This window comes from Panthera leo, chromosome C1, assembly GCF_018350215.1.
Source record: "Panthera leo isolate Ple1 chromosome C1, P.leo_Ple1_pat1.1, whole genome shotgun sequence".
Lineage (NCBI taxonomy): Eukaryota > Metazoa > Chordata > Mammalia > Carnivora > Felidae > Panthera > Panthera leo.
In genome coordinates this window covers 126,778,936-126,795,668 of record NC_056686.1, presented here as the reverse complement: position 1 = coordinate 126,795,668, position 16,733 = coordinate 126,778,936, and the positions used below count along the sequence as shown (strand labels likewise).

The following is a 16,733-nucleotide window of genomic DNA, read 5'->3' as shown; positions in this document are numbered from 1 at the left end:
GTAATCGAGGGGCCAGAAATGTGATCTAAGGTCAAAAAGGAAGGAAAAGATGAATCTAAGAATAAATTCTTCCTATAGCTATCAGCCACACTCTGAGAACCAAAGTTGGACACCCAAAAGTAGACCAGAACACTTGGCAAAGCAACTATTGCAATGAAGTAAAGGACTAGAAGCAAAAGGTTGCCTATTTTCCTCAAAAATGACTGTGGCACAATTCACAAATGAAGGCACAAATATAGAGCAAGTTATTTTCTTTTTTTTTTTTAAAAAAAGAATGTTTATTCTTAATGTTTATTTATTTGGGGGGGGGGGGGGGGTAGGGCCGAGAGAGAGGGAGACACAGAATCTAAAGCAGGCTCCAGGCTCCAAGCCGTCAGCACAGAGCCTAACGCAGGGCACAAACACCATGAACTGTGAAATCATGACCTGAGCCAAAGTCAGACTTTTAACTGACTAAGCCACCCAGGCACTCCTAGAGAAAATTATTTTCAATGTCCTGCTAAAGTTTATGTTTGTAGCTAAGGATCCCTGAAATGATTTTAACTGTAGGTGCCTTGGGTAAGACATTCCAACTATGTGCCCCACCAGGAGGTGAATGCATACTGGCATTGTGGACTCCCTGTAAGGTTCCATCCCTTCTGCAAAGCTTTTCCCCAGGCATATTGGCTTGAAATGGCTCTTTCCTCTGAACTCCTCTGCCCCAACCCTGGGCATAGTGAGTCTGATTCTGCAGTTGCAAGGAGGGTGGGTGCCATCGGCTCCTTGTTTTCTGTAGAACTCATCTGTGACCATAAAAGTTACAGACATCTGTATGTGAACTGTTAAGTCTCGTCAGACAGCTGCATCCTTTCCTTCTGCCTCTTCTCCTACACTTCTTAGCACAGTAGCCACCTCTAACTGGTGTTTAACAAACTGCATATCAATTTGCTTTGATCTGACATAGTGTCCTACCCCAGAAAATCCACTCCAGATCATACCCAGGCAGAGAACTGAGAAGCATAAGGGGAGGACCTTGAAATCTACCCTTATTTTTTTTGTCTGCCAAGTTTGGCTGCCTCTGATGGTTATCTTTTGAAGAGGTGCAAATAGATGAAGTCACCCCAATGACATCAGTAACAGGATATCATTGGCTTCCCTGTGTTGCACAAAAGCCCACAAGCTAGACGTGGGTATTGGTAAGAAATCAACACCCAGACTTCGAAAAATAAAAGGAGAGCCTTCAGACTTTCTCTAAACAGCATCACCTCCCCTCCCAAATAGCTTCTTCCCCTGACCTCTTCATCATATCCTAACTGAAATTCCAGTCACCCTGACCTCCTCCTTCTTCCTCAACCCATGTCAGTGAGCACCAGATGCTAGTTCCAAGATCTCTTCTATTTATCAGCCTCCCACTACTCCCCAGCTAGCTCAGACCTTTACAATCCCCTGCCCGAGCTACCCACATAGGTTTCTGTCCGTTCCCTCCAGCTCAGCTTCCTCCTTCCAACCCTTTCTACACTATACGTAATATTAGTTATTCTAAAGCATAGCTTTGACCATATTATATTCCAACTCAGAATCTTCACAGATTTCCTGCTATTTTACAGAATGCAGTTGAGACCTAGCCTTGCCTATAAAACATCTCTGTTCTAGCTTCAACGTACCTTCCCAGACAGAACTCCAACTATATTCCAATCAAACTGGCTGATCCCTGTTGTTGGCTCCAACCTTTTATCTGTGCTTTCTTATTTCGCTCAGAATGTTCTCCTTCTGGCCCAATTCTCACCACGTCAAAATCCTACTCATTCTTCATATACATCTGCCTGTGTGAAAGATCTCCTCCTTTCCTGCTGCACCTTGTTTCTACTCTGCTTACAAGATCCATCCTGCTCTAGCTTGTATTATAGTTATCTATGTTCCTATAATCATCTCCCATGCTGCACTTGTGTCTTGAGACTAAGGATTATATGTTATTCATCTATTCCAGTGCCTGGCAGAGCTCTGCACATTGCAGGCATTCAAAATAGTTTACAGAAGGAAGGAAGGGGGTTGGGGTGGTTAGGGAGAGAAGAAGGGAATGAAAAGGTCTCAGAAGTAAAAGAGAAGGTGCTCAGAAGGGGGCAGGAAGAACTGGAAGAGAATCCACTAAAGGAGAAGTCAGGTCCTAAAGAGAAATGGAAAAAAATAAAATGCAATGGAACAGATCCTGGGTAGTGGAGAGATTGTGTGTTCCAGATTTGCAGGGGAGAAGAACGAAGAACATTTGCCTGCACCATGAGTGGACTTACATCAACCTTGATTTGATCCCAGTGGCAGATTCCAACATTTCCTTATCTCTCCACCTCTCACAGCAGGGCTGTGGTCTTCAGGTCAAACCCCAGTCCCTGTGATTTATGAATAGAAATTCACCTTTGTCTTACACTTCATCTAGATTTACTCAAAACATCTTATCTCTACAATAGTTAACTTTTAATTAATGTTACTCCTGTTTACAAAGCTGTCCTATAGATTAGTTTGCAATCCTGCAAGATAGTTAATAGAATTCCTTCATAGGTGTCTGGCACTTTAGAGTGTGCAAAGCTCCTCAACTTACCCGGTCACCTCATTTGGTATTCACTCACATTCACTCACTTGGCCTTAATGCCAAGTCACACTCAGGGAAGACCTTCTACTACAGTTTCCAGGACACAGCCTCCATGTCTTTGCACATATGGTTTTCTGGGTAGAATTCTTCTAGCTCTTCACAATCTTCATCTCTAGAAGCCAGGTCTCAGGGGTGGTGGGGGAGACCAGGGTTCCAACACCCAAAGGACTCTCCAGCTTCCTCTCTGGGGAGGTGGAGATATCCATCACCCAAAAGGCACACCAGGCATTCCGTGGCTGCCTCAGCTTCTGTGAAGTTCTAGAAGAAGACTCAGGCCTAGGGAGATTATGGGACCCACAACACTGCCTCTCGCCAGTGACAAAACAGACATTCATATATACACATCTGCCCCTGGCAACACAGAGAAGGGAGAGCTGCATAATAAAACCCACTTCCCTTGCACTCAGGAGAAAAGAGGAGAACTGTTTATACTTACAACAAAGTGGGACAGCAGTTGTGGGGGGAGAAACTCTGATTTTCTATTGGTTTATTTTTGCCGGTTTCTGATTCTTGTGGAGGCCTCACACGCCCCCATTTTCAGCTGTTTCTTCTGTAGCATTTATTCAAAACAGCTCATTCTATTCACAGGGGACACAAGGGGCCAGAGACTGCAGATGACAGGTCAGAAGACCCAAGCATTCTAAGTGGTTCTCTGTGACTCAAGGAGGAGGTAAAGCAATGATTTTCAAGGAAAAAAAAAAAACCAGTGTACAGTTTGAAAAAAATACCTAATTCTGTATTTTTTTCAGATTTGGATAACAAGTTTGTTTTCACAATACAAATGACAGAAAATAAGTAAAGTTCAACAAAACTCTCGGCTGGTGGAGAATGGGCAGAAGAAATATCTTGTGTATATTCATACCTTCGAGGAAGAGGCCAGAGATTTCTCATGGAACCTACAGAAATGAGGGCCAATTAAATGTTTATGTTTAGCATAAAAGGGCAGAGGAGGCCTTTGCTTACCAGGAACCAGGGAGTCTTCTCAGTTTCTAGGCCAGTCTGCTGACCCTCCACACACAAACTCTTAAATAGAAGCCTAAAAAGAAATTCATGGCAATGCTGGAGTGGGCCTTCTCCTTACTAGAACTGAGGCTGCAGGGCACAGAGCAAGACATATGACAGAGAACAGAGGTTGCTGGGACATCAAAGAATCCAGAAACACTAGAGAACTTGGGTTTGTGGCATGGTTGGTTATGAGGATGTGTGTGTATGTGTGCGCACGTGTGTGTGTGTGTGTGTGTGTGTGTGTGTAGCTGGCTGCATGGGTGCATGTGTTGGTGTGGGTGTGAAAAAGAGAGAGAAGTTGGGGGAAGGGCTTTAGTTGAAGGGCAGAGGGTTGTTCTTTAATTATTTATTTTTAAGTGTTTATTTCTTTATTTTGAGAGAGAGAGAGAGAGAGCACGCAAAGAGAAAGGGAGAGAGAGAATCCCAAGTGGGCTCTGTTCTATCAGTGCAGAGCCCAACAGAGGGCTCGATCCCACAAATTGCAAGATCATGACCCAAGCCAAAACCAAGAGTCGGACACTCAATAGACTGAGCCACCCAGGCACCCCTGGGTGCCAAATGGCCAATTTATGATAAAAACCCGAGCACACACCATATGGAGTGGCATGAAAGACAGAAAAATCCCTCTCAAAAAAATAACCGGCCGCCAGGACCCTAACCCTGAAGTGAAAATTTACTTGGCAGAGAACAAATCCTATTCAGTCTTGAGAAGCTTAATTTAAGTCAATTTGGGGAGAAGCTTGAAGATGGAGCTGGATGCCCTCCCATCTACCACCAAAGATAAAGTTTTTAGCAATCTGGACTTGCAAATGGGGACCTGCTTGTGGAAAGGATTCATCCAAGTTGCTCCATGTGGTTCAAAATACTGCTGTGGAGGTCATTACCTTCTGCCCCCAAACACGCAATAAAATATCAGCACATGAGCCAGTTTCCAAGCCGTAAAGGGACAACAGGGGCAGACGTGAGCTATTGAATACTTACTCCCTCTGAGGGGCTGCCCCATCTTAGCTCTCAAAGGCGAGAAGGGCAATGGCAGGCAGCACTCAGCAAATTGGACCCAAGTAAACAAATGTATCCCAGAGGATAATCCCACAATTTGTTAATCACAGGAATAAAGGAGCAGAAAAACAAAGAAGAAAACCTGAAACACACCACCTTCGTATATTTAAATGACTCTGAAAATGGTTTCATTTCCTCTGTTTGAAAAGAAACTGCTCCAACACAAAGCCATCCCCGATTCCAGGAAATGCCGTATGTTTTTGATTGGAGAGTTGGAGGGCAACTGGATAATAAAGCAATGTTTTCTCCAGGTACTCCTCAGCACCTGCTAAAAAGAATCCCATTTAGGAATGAATCTTCAGACAATTTTTTAGGGATTCATTTTAACCTGGTTTCCCCTAATGTAATGCCAAGCAAAGATGGGGTTAATTTCACTCTTTATTAGCCTGCTTCCAAAGCTGCTGCCTCCTCACATTTTCTTTCCAGGAAAGTACATCCAAAAGTCTCAGGAGGCCTTAAAAAGTCTAGCACTAAATCTTTTGAGTCATTTAATCCCCAAATCTTCCTTGTTTGGAGATAATTTCCTTTATGAAAAGAAACTCTAACCTGGTCCAATTCCCCTCTCAAATTTGCTAATGGAACAAAGAGGGCTCTCATTGGGCATATCCTTGTGGCTGCAGAAACACATGTCTCTAAAAGGGCAGGTTTTGCTTTAGCCTGGGGATGGTTTTTGCTGCAGCTGTCTTTGGCTTCCTCTCATGGCATCTCATCCAGCCAAGCTCTAGTTAAATTAGACCCAAAGGATAGAAAATAGGGGAGGCAGGTGCCTGGAGAAAAGGGGTGTGTAGTGCTCAGGTTCACTCAGCCATGGATAAGCTCCCTTTCTGAGGAATGGGCTGCTCATCCCTGGGAGTGTTAAGAGGTGGGAGCATCCCATATGGTTGCAGAAGGAGCTCCTTGGAATGGAGACCAAATGGGTTCAAAGGTCCCTTCCAACCTTGAATCTGAGTCCTCATAACTACAGAAGAGAGCTTTCAAGGCATGTATGAGAAACTTAATTACTTCTCTTTCCTTCCCCCATCACATATGTCTTCTGCCCCACAATTAGATGTAAGAATATTTCACACTTTATTTAAAGCTCCATTTCCCTTTACCTCACTTCTGTGGGTAATGGGGGAGAAATCCATTTGCCTGGTTAATCAGAGCCCTCCGCTGCAAGGAAGACTTTTTAGCAGTTGAGATATGAGCCTATATTAATAACAGGCAATGTTTATTGAGCACTACAATAAGTCTCACACTGTGCTACAGAGTTTACATGCATTATCATATTTAATCCAATCAACAATCCCAAAAGTGAGATGTTATTATTACCTTGATATTACAGCTAAGAAACATAGTAGAGATATACTGCCCAGCTACCAAGGTGATGTCCCTGAATGTGGAGCTGGAAGACAGCTCTCAAGAGCACTCAAGCACCTATATGAGCCAGCTCCAAAGTCCCATGATCTGAACCACTAAAGCTATTCTATTCAGCAAGCTATCCTTCTCTCTACTATCAGTCCTCCTGTTTAAAGAGAAGAGAAAGGAATGTTCCTCTTGAAAGATGTTGTCTTACAAAGCTAAAAGAAATAACAGCCGGCTGCTCTTGCATTGAGGTAACTGAGAAGGCTGAGAGCCTTAGGCTGGGGAAAAGGTTGAGAGAATATAATAGAGCCATAATGGGGCTGAGTTAGTTGTCTTCAGGGTCCCAAATATTAACCTGAGTGCAGTTGGGAGCCAAGGGACCAACGCAGGAAATCCAAAGTGATACATTTCAATCTCTGAGTGATGGACAAATTATGGTACAGTACCATCCTAAAAGAATTCTGCAGCCAGTCTGTTTCCATTGTTGCCTTTTATGTATCTCTTCCATCCAAGTCCCCCACACCCTCAATCTTTCTTTTGATTCCTAGTATCAACACCTTAGGCCAGTGTAAACGGCAATCTCATAGAGTTTTTATTTGTTTGTTTTTAATCAAGATGTATGTATGTATGTATGTATGTATGTATGTATGTATTTATTTATTTAATGTTTGTTTATTTTTGAGAGAGAAGGAGACAGAGAGAAAGAAACAAGTTGGGGAGGGGCAGAGAGAGAGAGAGGGAGACAGAGGATCTGAAGCAGGCTTTGCACTGACAGCAGAGAGCGCATTGCAGGACTCCAAACTCTTGAACTGCGAGATCATGACCTGAGCCGAAATCAGACACTTAACCGACTGAGCCACCCAGGAGCCCCTTGAATCAACATCTTAAAGTCAAGAGACTTCACATGAAAATGGGAAGATATGGCCCAAATTCCTATATAGGGCAATCAAGGGTGGTGGCTACCCCTTTTGGACAGGGCATGCCTCTCCAATTCTCCACAGTCCCCACCACACCCTATGGCCTCATTTTATTTACAGTATCTGCAGGTTTTTTGGGTTTGTCACTTGTGCCTTATGCCTACAAGTAGCTCCAAAGGCTAATCGTGGCTCTGGATTTAGAAAGTTGCTCTTGCACAAGCATTGCATGGATCCCCTACACACACACACACACACACACACACACACACACACACACACACACAATTCCCACCCTGTTATTCTGCTAATATAAAACTCTTGGTAGAATGATCTCAGCAAGATCGCAAAGCCCATTTGTATGCGTGATCAAATCACTGCATTTCTGGCCATACCCTGACTCTGCCATGGGATGCACAGCTCTCTTTAGAGAGCAGACTGTCCACAGGGCTCTTTAGGCACTTCCTCTTGCCATAGAGCTGCCTGAGGTCACCGCCAGTAAATTACTAGTTTAAGGAAAACAATGACAAGCCTTTTCCATGGAGAACAGAGTTTGCTCACTCAATTATTTCCTAAAGTCGTGCCCTCTTTCCCAGCTTGACACCATAATTTTCGAGGCAACAGCACTGAGTCTGTTGTTCTGCAGATCCACAAAGCCACACTGAACCTGCCACATGAGCACAGCAGACTTTGAGAGCGATGCATTCTCTGGCAGTGGAGTTAGTTAAGCAATGATCATTGCATTGTTAATTAAGTGGCTGCTTTGTTAAAATGACTTACCAGGGTGACGCTAAATTGTATTTGTTTACCAGTCGAGCTTTTCTCTTTGTACAGGAAATTTTGTTGACTCGTCTTGACTGCTACAAAGCTTTGATGGAAATGACTAATAATCTCATTTTAGTGAAATCAGACCTTTTAGAAATTCAAGATATGGCTTAGACTTAAGATAAAAATGGTATCCAGAAAATCAGTAATCATTTTCCTAAATTTGGTTTATTTCCCAAAATCATTTCTCACTTGTAGGTGTAGAGACATAAGGCTTTGAGAAAGGAGGAGGGGACTGGGTGCAGTGGGGTGGGGGACCATTTCTTCCACCTAACACCAGCTTGGAAATAGTTGACATTTGATAGCATTGTCTCTGAGATTTGTAATCCTCTGGTAGAATTATATGCCCCTTGGGAAATAGCCTCCTTTTTTTTTTTTTTTTTATCAGTTTGGGAAACATTAACTTTGTCCCTTTGAGTATTCCCTACTGCCATCAATGAAGTTTGTGTTTTTTCTCTTTCAGAAGCTAAAGTGGCAATTTTTCTTTTAACAGACAAGGGATGAGCCAGTGAGGGGACGGGATGAGGGTGTGTGTGTGGAGGGGGGGTACCTGGTGCATTCAGAAGACCTTTAACGCTGTTGCCTCCTACCACCCACCGTCAGGAGGAGGTCTGTTCCTAAGTTTTCTGTCTGACTGGCTTTGAACCTATCTGGGGACAGAGTACAGCCTTCTGTCATACACACACATGCAAACACACTCACACACAAATCAACCAGCTGCAGAACGAGCAACAGGAGGTGGCAGAACGCTTGCCACTGTGACACTGGATTTGTAAGCATCCCCTCCAAACCATGGCCAAAGCTAGTTATTCCCTGGGCTAAAGCCAAATTGAGAACTTGGGGATCCTGCCAAAGCCCAGACAGACCCTAAGCCTAGCTCTGTTGCCAGAGCCACACAGGAAAGTCATTAATTCATTAAATACAGCTTCAGTAAATGATTAGGGAGCCCATTATCTGTTCATCAGTGGGCTAGCTGCATAGAGGATATCTGAGCATTCACTTTAAGGAACCCAGAATATTTAAGGAAGAAGAGAAAAGACAAACACTCATTTAAAAATTGAATAACATCACAAGAGATGCCACTCAAAGCAGTACCTAAGTAGATACCAAATGACCTTTCAGAGGAGGGAGCTTTCAGAGGGTGAATAGCAGCCATCAGAGAAAGAAGACATTGTGATGTACTGAAGAGAGCCTGGGCTTTGGAGCCAGGCAGACTGAGTGCAGATCCTCCCTGTGTGATCTCCGCCAAGTTCCTTGCCCTGTCTGGAAGTCAGTTTCGTTACTGGAAGAATAGAGGTGGCACATTCCTTGCAGAGTGGTCAAGGGGATTGATTATATGAGGTCAGGTGCACATCACAAACACTCAACAAATGTTTGAGTTTTTTGTTCTGTTTTCTTTTTTTTTTTTTTTTTTTTTTAACGTTCATTCACTTTTTGAGACACAGTGTGAGCAGGGCAGGGGCAGAGAGAGAGGGAGACACAGAATCTGAAGCAGGCTCCAGGCTCTGAGCTGTCAGCACAGAGCCCAATGTGGGGCTTGAACTCACAAACCATGAGAGCATGACCTGCCGGCCAGCCACTTAACCAACTGAGCCACCCAGGTGCCCTTGTTCTGTTTTCTTTTTAAGAACATCGTAGAGTAGTTGAAAAAGTAGTTTAGGTAGGTTTGGCTCAGGGGAAAATAAGAAGAGACTATTCCTTAGAGGAAATGAGGACTATTAAGGAAAAAGTCATCCTATCTAGTGAACACTTTAAGAAGCGGAAAGGTATGAGAAGGGAGGCATTCTGTTTATTTTTTTCACGTTGACTTTTTTTCTGAATATGAAAATGTTTCAGGCTGATTACAGAAAATTTGGAAAGCACAGAAAAATGCGAGGAAGAAAGTAAAAAATCAAATATAATTCCTCACCCAGGGAAAACTCCTATAAACATTTTGGTTTTCCTTCTGATCTTTTTCTAGTACACATTTTAACATAACTGAGACTACACTATATAGATAATTTTGAGTCCTACTTTTTGCACCTAATGTTTTATAAGCATTTTCCTATGTCACTAAAGATTCCTCTTCACAAACATCACTGGCAGTGGCCATATGGAATTCCACATATGGATAATTTCTCAACTGCTCCACTAACAGCGGACATTTAGGGCTGTTCAGACATTTTCCTGTTAGAAATAATGCTTCCATGAATCCCCTTGTGGCAAAATTCTATTTCCTCAGGATAAGATTCTATGGGTGGAATTAGTATTCTAAGGTTCCTGCTGACTGAACAAAGTGCTCTCCAGAAAGGATGTCCAATCCACATTCCCACCAGCCACTCGGGAGACACACCTGGTCTTATCCTAATATCCTAATATCCAAAGATTATCTTTGGAAAGAAAAAATTTTGCCTAATTTGACAGTCAGTGAATAGCATTTCATTGTTTTCTTAATTAACTGCTTCCTTTTGGCAGATATACCTAAAAGGATCTAAAGGAGTCCACAGATAAAGGAAGAGCTTTCTTTTGTCTGCAATCAACAAAAATTTATTGTGCAAATCGTTTTACTCTGGACTTATCCTCTGTCCCCTTTTTGGGTGGGTTTGGAAGATTCCACCTCTCAGGTTTCAGCCATTATGAAGAGAAGAGTTTTGAGGTACAATGCAGCTGACATTCTGGGTCAAAATGTACTGAGCCGCTCACTACTGAGCTTCGTGAAAAGCAAGTCATGGAACCTGTCTGAAATTCTGGTCCTTCAAAATGGCATCCTATGGTACATAGGATAGGATCCCAAGTTTTAGTCAATGACAAAATAAAAGTGCTTTTAAATGTTTCTTTTAATTCTACATAATGTAATACTATAATTTTATCTAGTCATTATTGTGTCTTAAACTGGAAGTTTCTGAGAGTCCCACTTCCTGACCCCAACATCAGTTTTCAGTAGATGAGGACCTTCAACAACGAACATTAGGGAAAGGGTGCAGACAAAAGAGGAAAATTATGCTCTGTAGAGAAAAGGTTCCCAGACACCAGACTATCCCTGGAACACCTCCAGACTGAAATGTTTTATCTGAAGTAAAGGGGGTTGGTGTTTAGGGTCCAGTCTGGGCAAGTCCTCTTTTTAGGACCTTCCTCCGGTGCTCGGTGCCGGCTAATGCTCACACCTCCGTCCCCCGCTGTCACTGGTGCTGTCACCCTGCCAGCAGTCGCACTAGTTGTCGGCCCCGCCCCTCAATCTTTCCCCTGCCCCACCCAGGCTCCGCGCCGGCGGGAAGCAGCTCGAGGATGGAAAACAGTGTCTCGGCGCCCACTGCAAACTCTAGCCAGTCGTGGACTCTTTTAAACGCCCCGCCCCACCCCCACTCCACCCCGCCCAGTTCTTCAACCTAATTTTTTATCCCTGAGGACGCTTGTCCTCCACACTGAGTTGTGGAAGACGCTGGACGTGGTGTCAGAAGACACAATAATGACTAGATAAAATTAATCATAACATTACATTATGTAGAATTAAAAGAAACTTGGGTGCCCCAGTAGCCACTGCGGCTGGAAAGCGAGCAGTTATCATGAACGGGTTCTATGCAAGACCAGTTTCAACCTGCGTTTTCTTAAATATACAAACTCGTAAACTTAGAGCGCAACCCCTCTCCGAGCGGGCAGAAGATCTCAGTGCAAGCCCGGCTCTGAATCCGGAGCCAACCCTGGCATTTCATTTCTGCCAGTCCGCTGTCTGTTTCCTCCGCGTGGGGGCCTTATCCTCTGGTTCACTGCTGTATTCCCAGTGTCGGGAAAAGTGCGTCGCACGCATTGGCCCTCATAAATAATCTGTTGACTAAATACATCGATGTAATGGTAACACCCACAGGGTATTGAGAAAATGAATGAGTGATTCCGTGCAAGTTTATCTTGTGATCTGTTACACACACACTTACATATTTTTTTTTAATTACTACTCACGAATTAGTTGCCCGGAAATACACATCTACTTCTCCATCACAGTCTTCCTCCTTAATTATGTCAAAGAATCCTACCCTCTTCTGAAAGTGTTTCCTGATTATGTGTACCTGATGCTAGTACTATTACTGTGCGTGTGCATGTATGGTTATGCTCTGTATAGTGGTGCTCTGAAGAATCTTTGCTTATTTTCCGAATGTGTTGCATCTGCTGAATGCGCAGGGAATGGAGTCAGATGCTGGACCCACTTCCAGCATTGCCGCCTACTGATTGGGTTATTCTGGAATGTCACTTCCCTCCTCTGGGCCTCAGTGTCTCCATTTGTAGCATTCCCGGGTCTGGAATCCCATCCACGTGAGCAAGGATGGATGCCCCACACAAGGACTCACAGGTCGCCCGTGCGCATCCTGCCTTCCCGGGTTGGGGAACGCCTCCGGGATGCTCTCCACAGCTCAAGACTCACAAGGTGACCTCCAGCTAACAGCAGCCCCTCGGGGTCTACCCAGGTTTACCCTAATTAACTTCACTGGAACTGCCCGAGTGCCAGCACCCCTCCCTCAAGCCCTCCTCTCGCACGTCTCTCCCCCACCCCGCCTTTCTCCTCCCTGCCCCGCCCGCCCACCCGCGCGGCGCATGCGCTGCCAGCCGAGCGTGTTTTTATAAAAGTCCAGCTTCGCGCAGAAACTTCAGTCTGTTGGCTGCGGCAGCAAGTAGCAAAGTGACCCAGACGACTTGGGTGCCCCGGTAACCACTGCGGCTGGAGAGCGAGTAGTTACCATGGACGGGTTTCGTGTAAGTCCAGTTTCAACCTGCTTTTTCTTAAATGTACAAACTCGTAAACTTAGAGCGCAACCTCTTTCCGAGAGGGCAGAAGCGACCAGAATGTGGGTACCCCAGAGGTGCATGGAAGGGAGGTTTCGTGAGCATGGTTCCACTGGAGGGGCAGGGGGGTGGGTTAGGATTGGAATCTTTTTCTCTGTAAGTAGAGGAGAAAATATTGGAACGACGGTTTGGTGGCTGCGTGTGTCTCCCCCTTGAGTCCTGCGGTGCGCGTTAGGCTTACATGCTGTTTGCAAACATAAGAACATTCTGTGCACAAGTGCAGAGAAGGCGTGCGCACTGCTCCCGGACTCAGACCAAGGGTCTCCCGCAGGAGCGCGGGAGTTTATTTGCAGTGAATTACATGATCTGAATTTAGAGGTGGAAGGCGGTGCGCCCGGGCCGCGTTCCCAGAGAGAGACCGTGCCCCTGTTTAATTTAAGGCAGAGGCTCCTGGTGACCAGTCTTACGGTTGGGCGCGTGTTCGCTGAACTCTGCATAGTCGGCGGAGCTGTGTCAGTACCCCCGCACAGTGAGCAGAGAGCGGGAAAGGCGAGCGCACCCAAGATGTTGCTCGCCAGAGAGGTCTGAGAATTGGCCGCAGCAGGGACCTGAAACAGCCCCCGCGCCTAGGGATTGAGGGGGAGACCTCGCGGGCAATGGAAGCTCCGCGAGTGAACCCCAGGGTTTCGGTAATTTGAGATCGTACAGAGGAAGCAGTATTAAACAGTCACTGCGGAGCAGCACCCCCGAGGTGTGCGCGGCGGGGACTAAGGGTGGAGTTAAGGGCTTGGGGAGGGCACCTGGGCTGCCGGTCGTTGCGGCGTAGACGGGCAGGTGCAAGTGGGGAGACCGTTTGGCTCTCACCGATCCCAATTGCTCTGTTTAACCGTTGGTGGTTTCCTGGAGACTTTTGAAAACCCCTTACCAGGAAGGCTTTTCGTTTCCCCCCAGCGGCGCGCAATTCAAAGGCGCTTACGGAGGAGCCGCCCATTTTCTCCCCAGCACCCTGTGGGACTGAACTTGGCGTGCTGCCGGACGGAACCCGGGGAGCTGTAGCTGCTGGCAGTGGGCGTGGGCGTGGTGGGCAGCCGCGGAGGTCCGGAGTTGGACCACCCGGCCCTCAGTGCGCCCTCCGCCTAGAGGCTTCCAGCTGCAGACCTCCGACCCCATTTACTGGGTCAGTGGCGGGGTGGGAAGCGACCGGGCAGTGAGGAAATGAAACTTGGGGCGAGGACCATGAGTGCAGACCCCGTGACCTTCCACTCCCAGGAAAATGCTGCACTCCCTAGCTTCCCAAACGCGTCAAGAGATAAACATAGGTAGGGCAGAAAGACCCAGGCCCCTGGGGAATGCCAGCTGCAGGGGTGTGTGTGGGGTATCTTTTACTAAAACCCCTGTTCAGTACCCCAATCTCCAAAGGCCCTGAGCTTCAGGCCAGTTTCTCCTTCCCCACTACATGTTGCCTGAAGTACAGAATGGCAGAATGGTTTTGTGTTTAGATGAGCGTGGGGAAGGCAATGTTTTGTGCCTCAGGGGAAAGTCTTTGGGATTCCGCCCCCCCCCCCCCCCCCCCCCAGTGCTCCTTCCTCCTATATCTTCCCTGTCCTGGCGAATCTTCATAACAAAAGTTAATCCCAGCTCCTCAGAACTGGAGATTTGGCCCCCACTCCCCCCCGTCTGTCCACACACCCCCACCCCCTCCGTCTAGGAGTGGCCTCTTTGTGTTTTGTTTTGGTTTTTTCCCTCCCAAGGTTTTTTTCTTCCCCCTAGTGGGCGGGGTAGAAGAGTTAGAAAAGATGTGACTTTGAAACCCTCTGAATCTCAGCGCCCTTTTGTTCTAAACAAAGAATTTTGTAACTGGTTCTACTAAAGAGTGATATAATGAAGGGACTTGGGGGAACATGGGGAAGAGGGCTGGAGCAGTCTGTAATAATTCTCTTGTGCCCTTCCCTCACTACTTCAGTGGGAGGAGAATGTCCTGAAGAAGCCTGGGCTGAGTTGGGTTTTGTTAATTGCTTTTTAAAAATTCCAGAGACATGTTTTTGAACTTGGAGAATGCCAACTGTACTTGAAAGTTAATATCCATTCCCTTGCTTCTTTTGCAGATATACCCTTCAGATAACTACACCGAAGATGACTTGGGCTCAGGCGACTATGACTCCATGAAGGAACCCTGCTTCCGGGAGGAAAATGCACATTTCAACCGTATCTTTCTGCCCACTGTCTACTCCATCATCTTCTTGACTGGCATAGTGGGCAATGGATTGGTCATCCTGGTCATGGGTTACCAGAAGAAACTGAGAAGCATGACAGACAAGTACAGATTGCACCTATCTGTGGCAGACCTCCTCTTTGTCCTCACACTTCCCTTCTGGGCAGTTGATGCTGTGGCAAACTGGTATTTTGGAAAGTTTCTGTGCAAGGCAGTCCATGTCATCTACACAGTCAACCTCTACAGCAGTGTCCTCATCCTAGCCTTCATCAGTCTGGACCGGTACTTGGCTATTGTCCATGCCACCAACAGTCAGAGGCCAAGGAAGCTGTTGGCTGAAAAGGTGGTCTATGTTGGTGTCTGGATACCTGCCCTCCTGTTGACTATTCCTGATTTCATCTTTGCTAATGTCAGAGAGGCAGATGGGAGATATATCTGTGACCGCTTCTATCCCAATGACTCGTGGTTGGTGGTATTCCAGTTTCAGCACATCATGGTTGGCCTTATCCTGCCAGGTATTGTCATCCTGTCCTGCTATTGCATTATCATCTCCAAGCTCTCCCACTCCAAGGGCTACCAGAAGCGCAAGGCCCTCAAGACCACAGTTATCCTCATTCTGGCTTTCTTTGCCTGCTGGCTGCCCTACTACATAGGGATCAGCATCGATTCCTTCATCCTCCTGGAAATCATCAAGCAAGGATGTGAGTTTGAGAGCACTGTGCACAAGTGGATTTCCATCACCGAGGCCCTAGCCTTTTTCCACTGTTGCCTGAACCCCATCCTCTATGCCTTCCTTGGAGCCAAATTTAAAACCTCTGCCCAGCATGCACTCACCTCTGTGAGCAGAGGGTCTAGCCTCAAGATCCTTTCCAAAGGGAAGCGGGGAGGACATTCTTCTGTTTCAACTGAGTCCGAGTCTTCCAGTTTTCACTCCAGCTAACACTGATCTAAAAGACTTGTATACATTAAAGAACTTTCTTTTTTTAAGTTACACATTTTTTCAGATATAAAAGACTGACTGATACTGTACAGTTTTTATTGACTGTTGGATTTTTTTCCTTGTGTTTCTTTAGTTTTTATGAGGTTTAATTGACTTATTTATATAAATATTTTTTTGTTTCATGTTGATGAGTGTCTAGGCAGGACCTGTGGCCAAGTTCTTAGTTGCTGTATGTCTGGTTGTAAGACTGTAGAAAAGAGAACTAAACATTCCAGAGTGTGTAGTGAATCACTTAAGCTAGAAATGATCCTCAGCTGTTTGTACATAAATAATCTCTCCATTCCAATGGAACATTTTCTTTTTCCTGTTCTTAAATTGTTTGGTTACACTATGTGATTTTGCTGTAGAAGGTGGCACTTAATAACCAAAGCCTGAAGTGATATAGAAATGCTGGTTTTTTTAGTTTTCAGAAGTGGATTGATTTCAGCACCTACAATGTACAGTCTTTGTATCAAGTTGTTAATAAAAAGTTCATGATAAACTTACTCACTGTTATGTTCTGATTTCTGTTGACATTCCTTTGGCTGACAGAAGGCAAAAATAATACATTTATGGCATGTCAGGTCCTATCCTAGTTGTAATATTTTATTTAACCCTTATCACAAATCTCTGATAGGAACTCTGGCTCAATTAATAATAATAATAATAACATTACTATTAATAGAACTATAGTTCTTTTTTTTTTTAAGTTTAAAGTTTATTTATTTACTTTGAGAGAGAGTGCAGGCAGGGGAGGGGCAGAGAGAAAGGGAGACAGAGAACCTTCAGGCTCTAGGCTGTCAGCAAAGAGCCCAAAGCAGGACTCAAACTCATGGACCTGTGAGATCATCTGAGCCAAAACCAAGAGTCGAATGCTCTACCGAGTGAGCCACCCAAGTGCCCCAATAGAACTACATCTTGTAGAGCAGGGAACTGAGGCACAGAAGTCCTAAGTGACTTGGTTAAAGGCATGTGACAAGTAGCACAGCTAGTATTCCAAACCAGGGAATCTGTCTTCGA

At 45.3% G+C, this 16,733-nt stretch overlaps 1 protein-coding gene across 1 annotated transcript; it reads left to right on the top strand.

The window, feature by feature from the left end:
- Positions 1-12,376: 12,376 nt before the first annotated feature.
- CXCR4 (C-X-C motif chemokine receptor 4) lies at positions 12,377-16,219 on the top strand. The gene is made up of 2 exons (XM_042948604.1): positions 12,377-12,492; positions 14,628-16,219. Exons 1-2 carry the CDS (start codon positions 12,478-12,480, stop codon positions 15,672-15,674), a joined length of 1,062 nt encoding a protein of 353 aa, XP_042804538.1. The 5' UTR covers positions 12,377-12,477; the 3' UTR covers positions 15,675-16,219.
- The last annotated feature ends 514 nt before the right edge of the window (positions 16,220-16,733 follow it).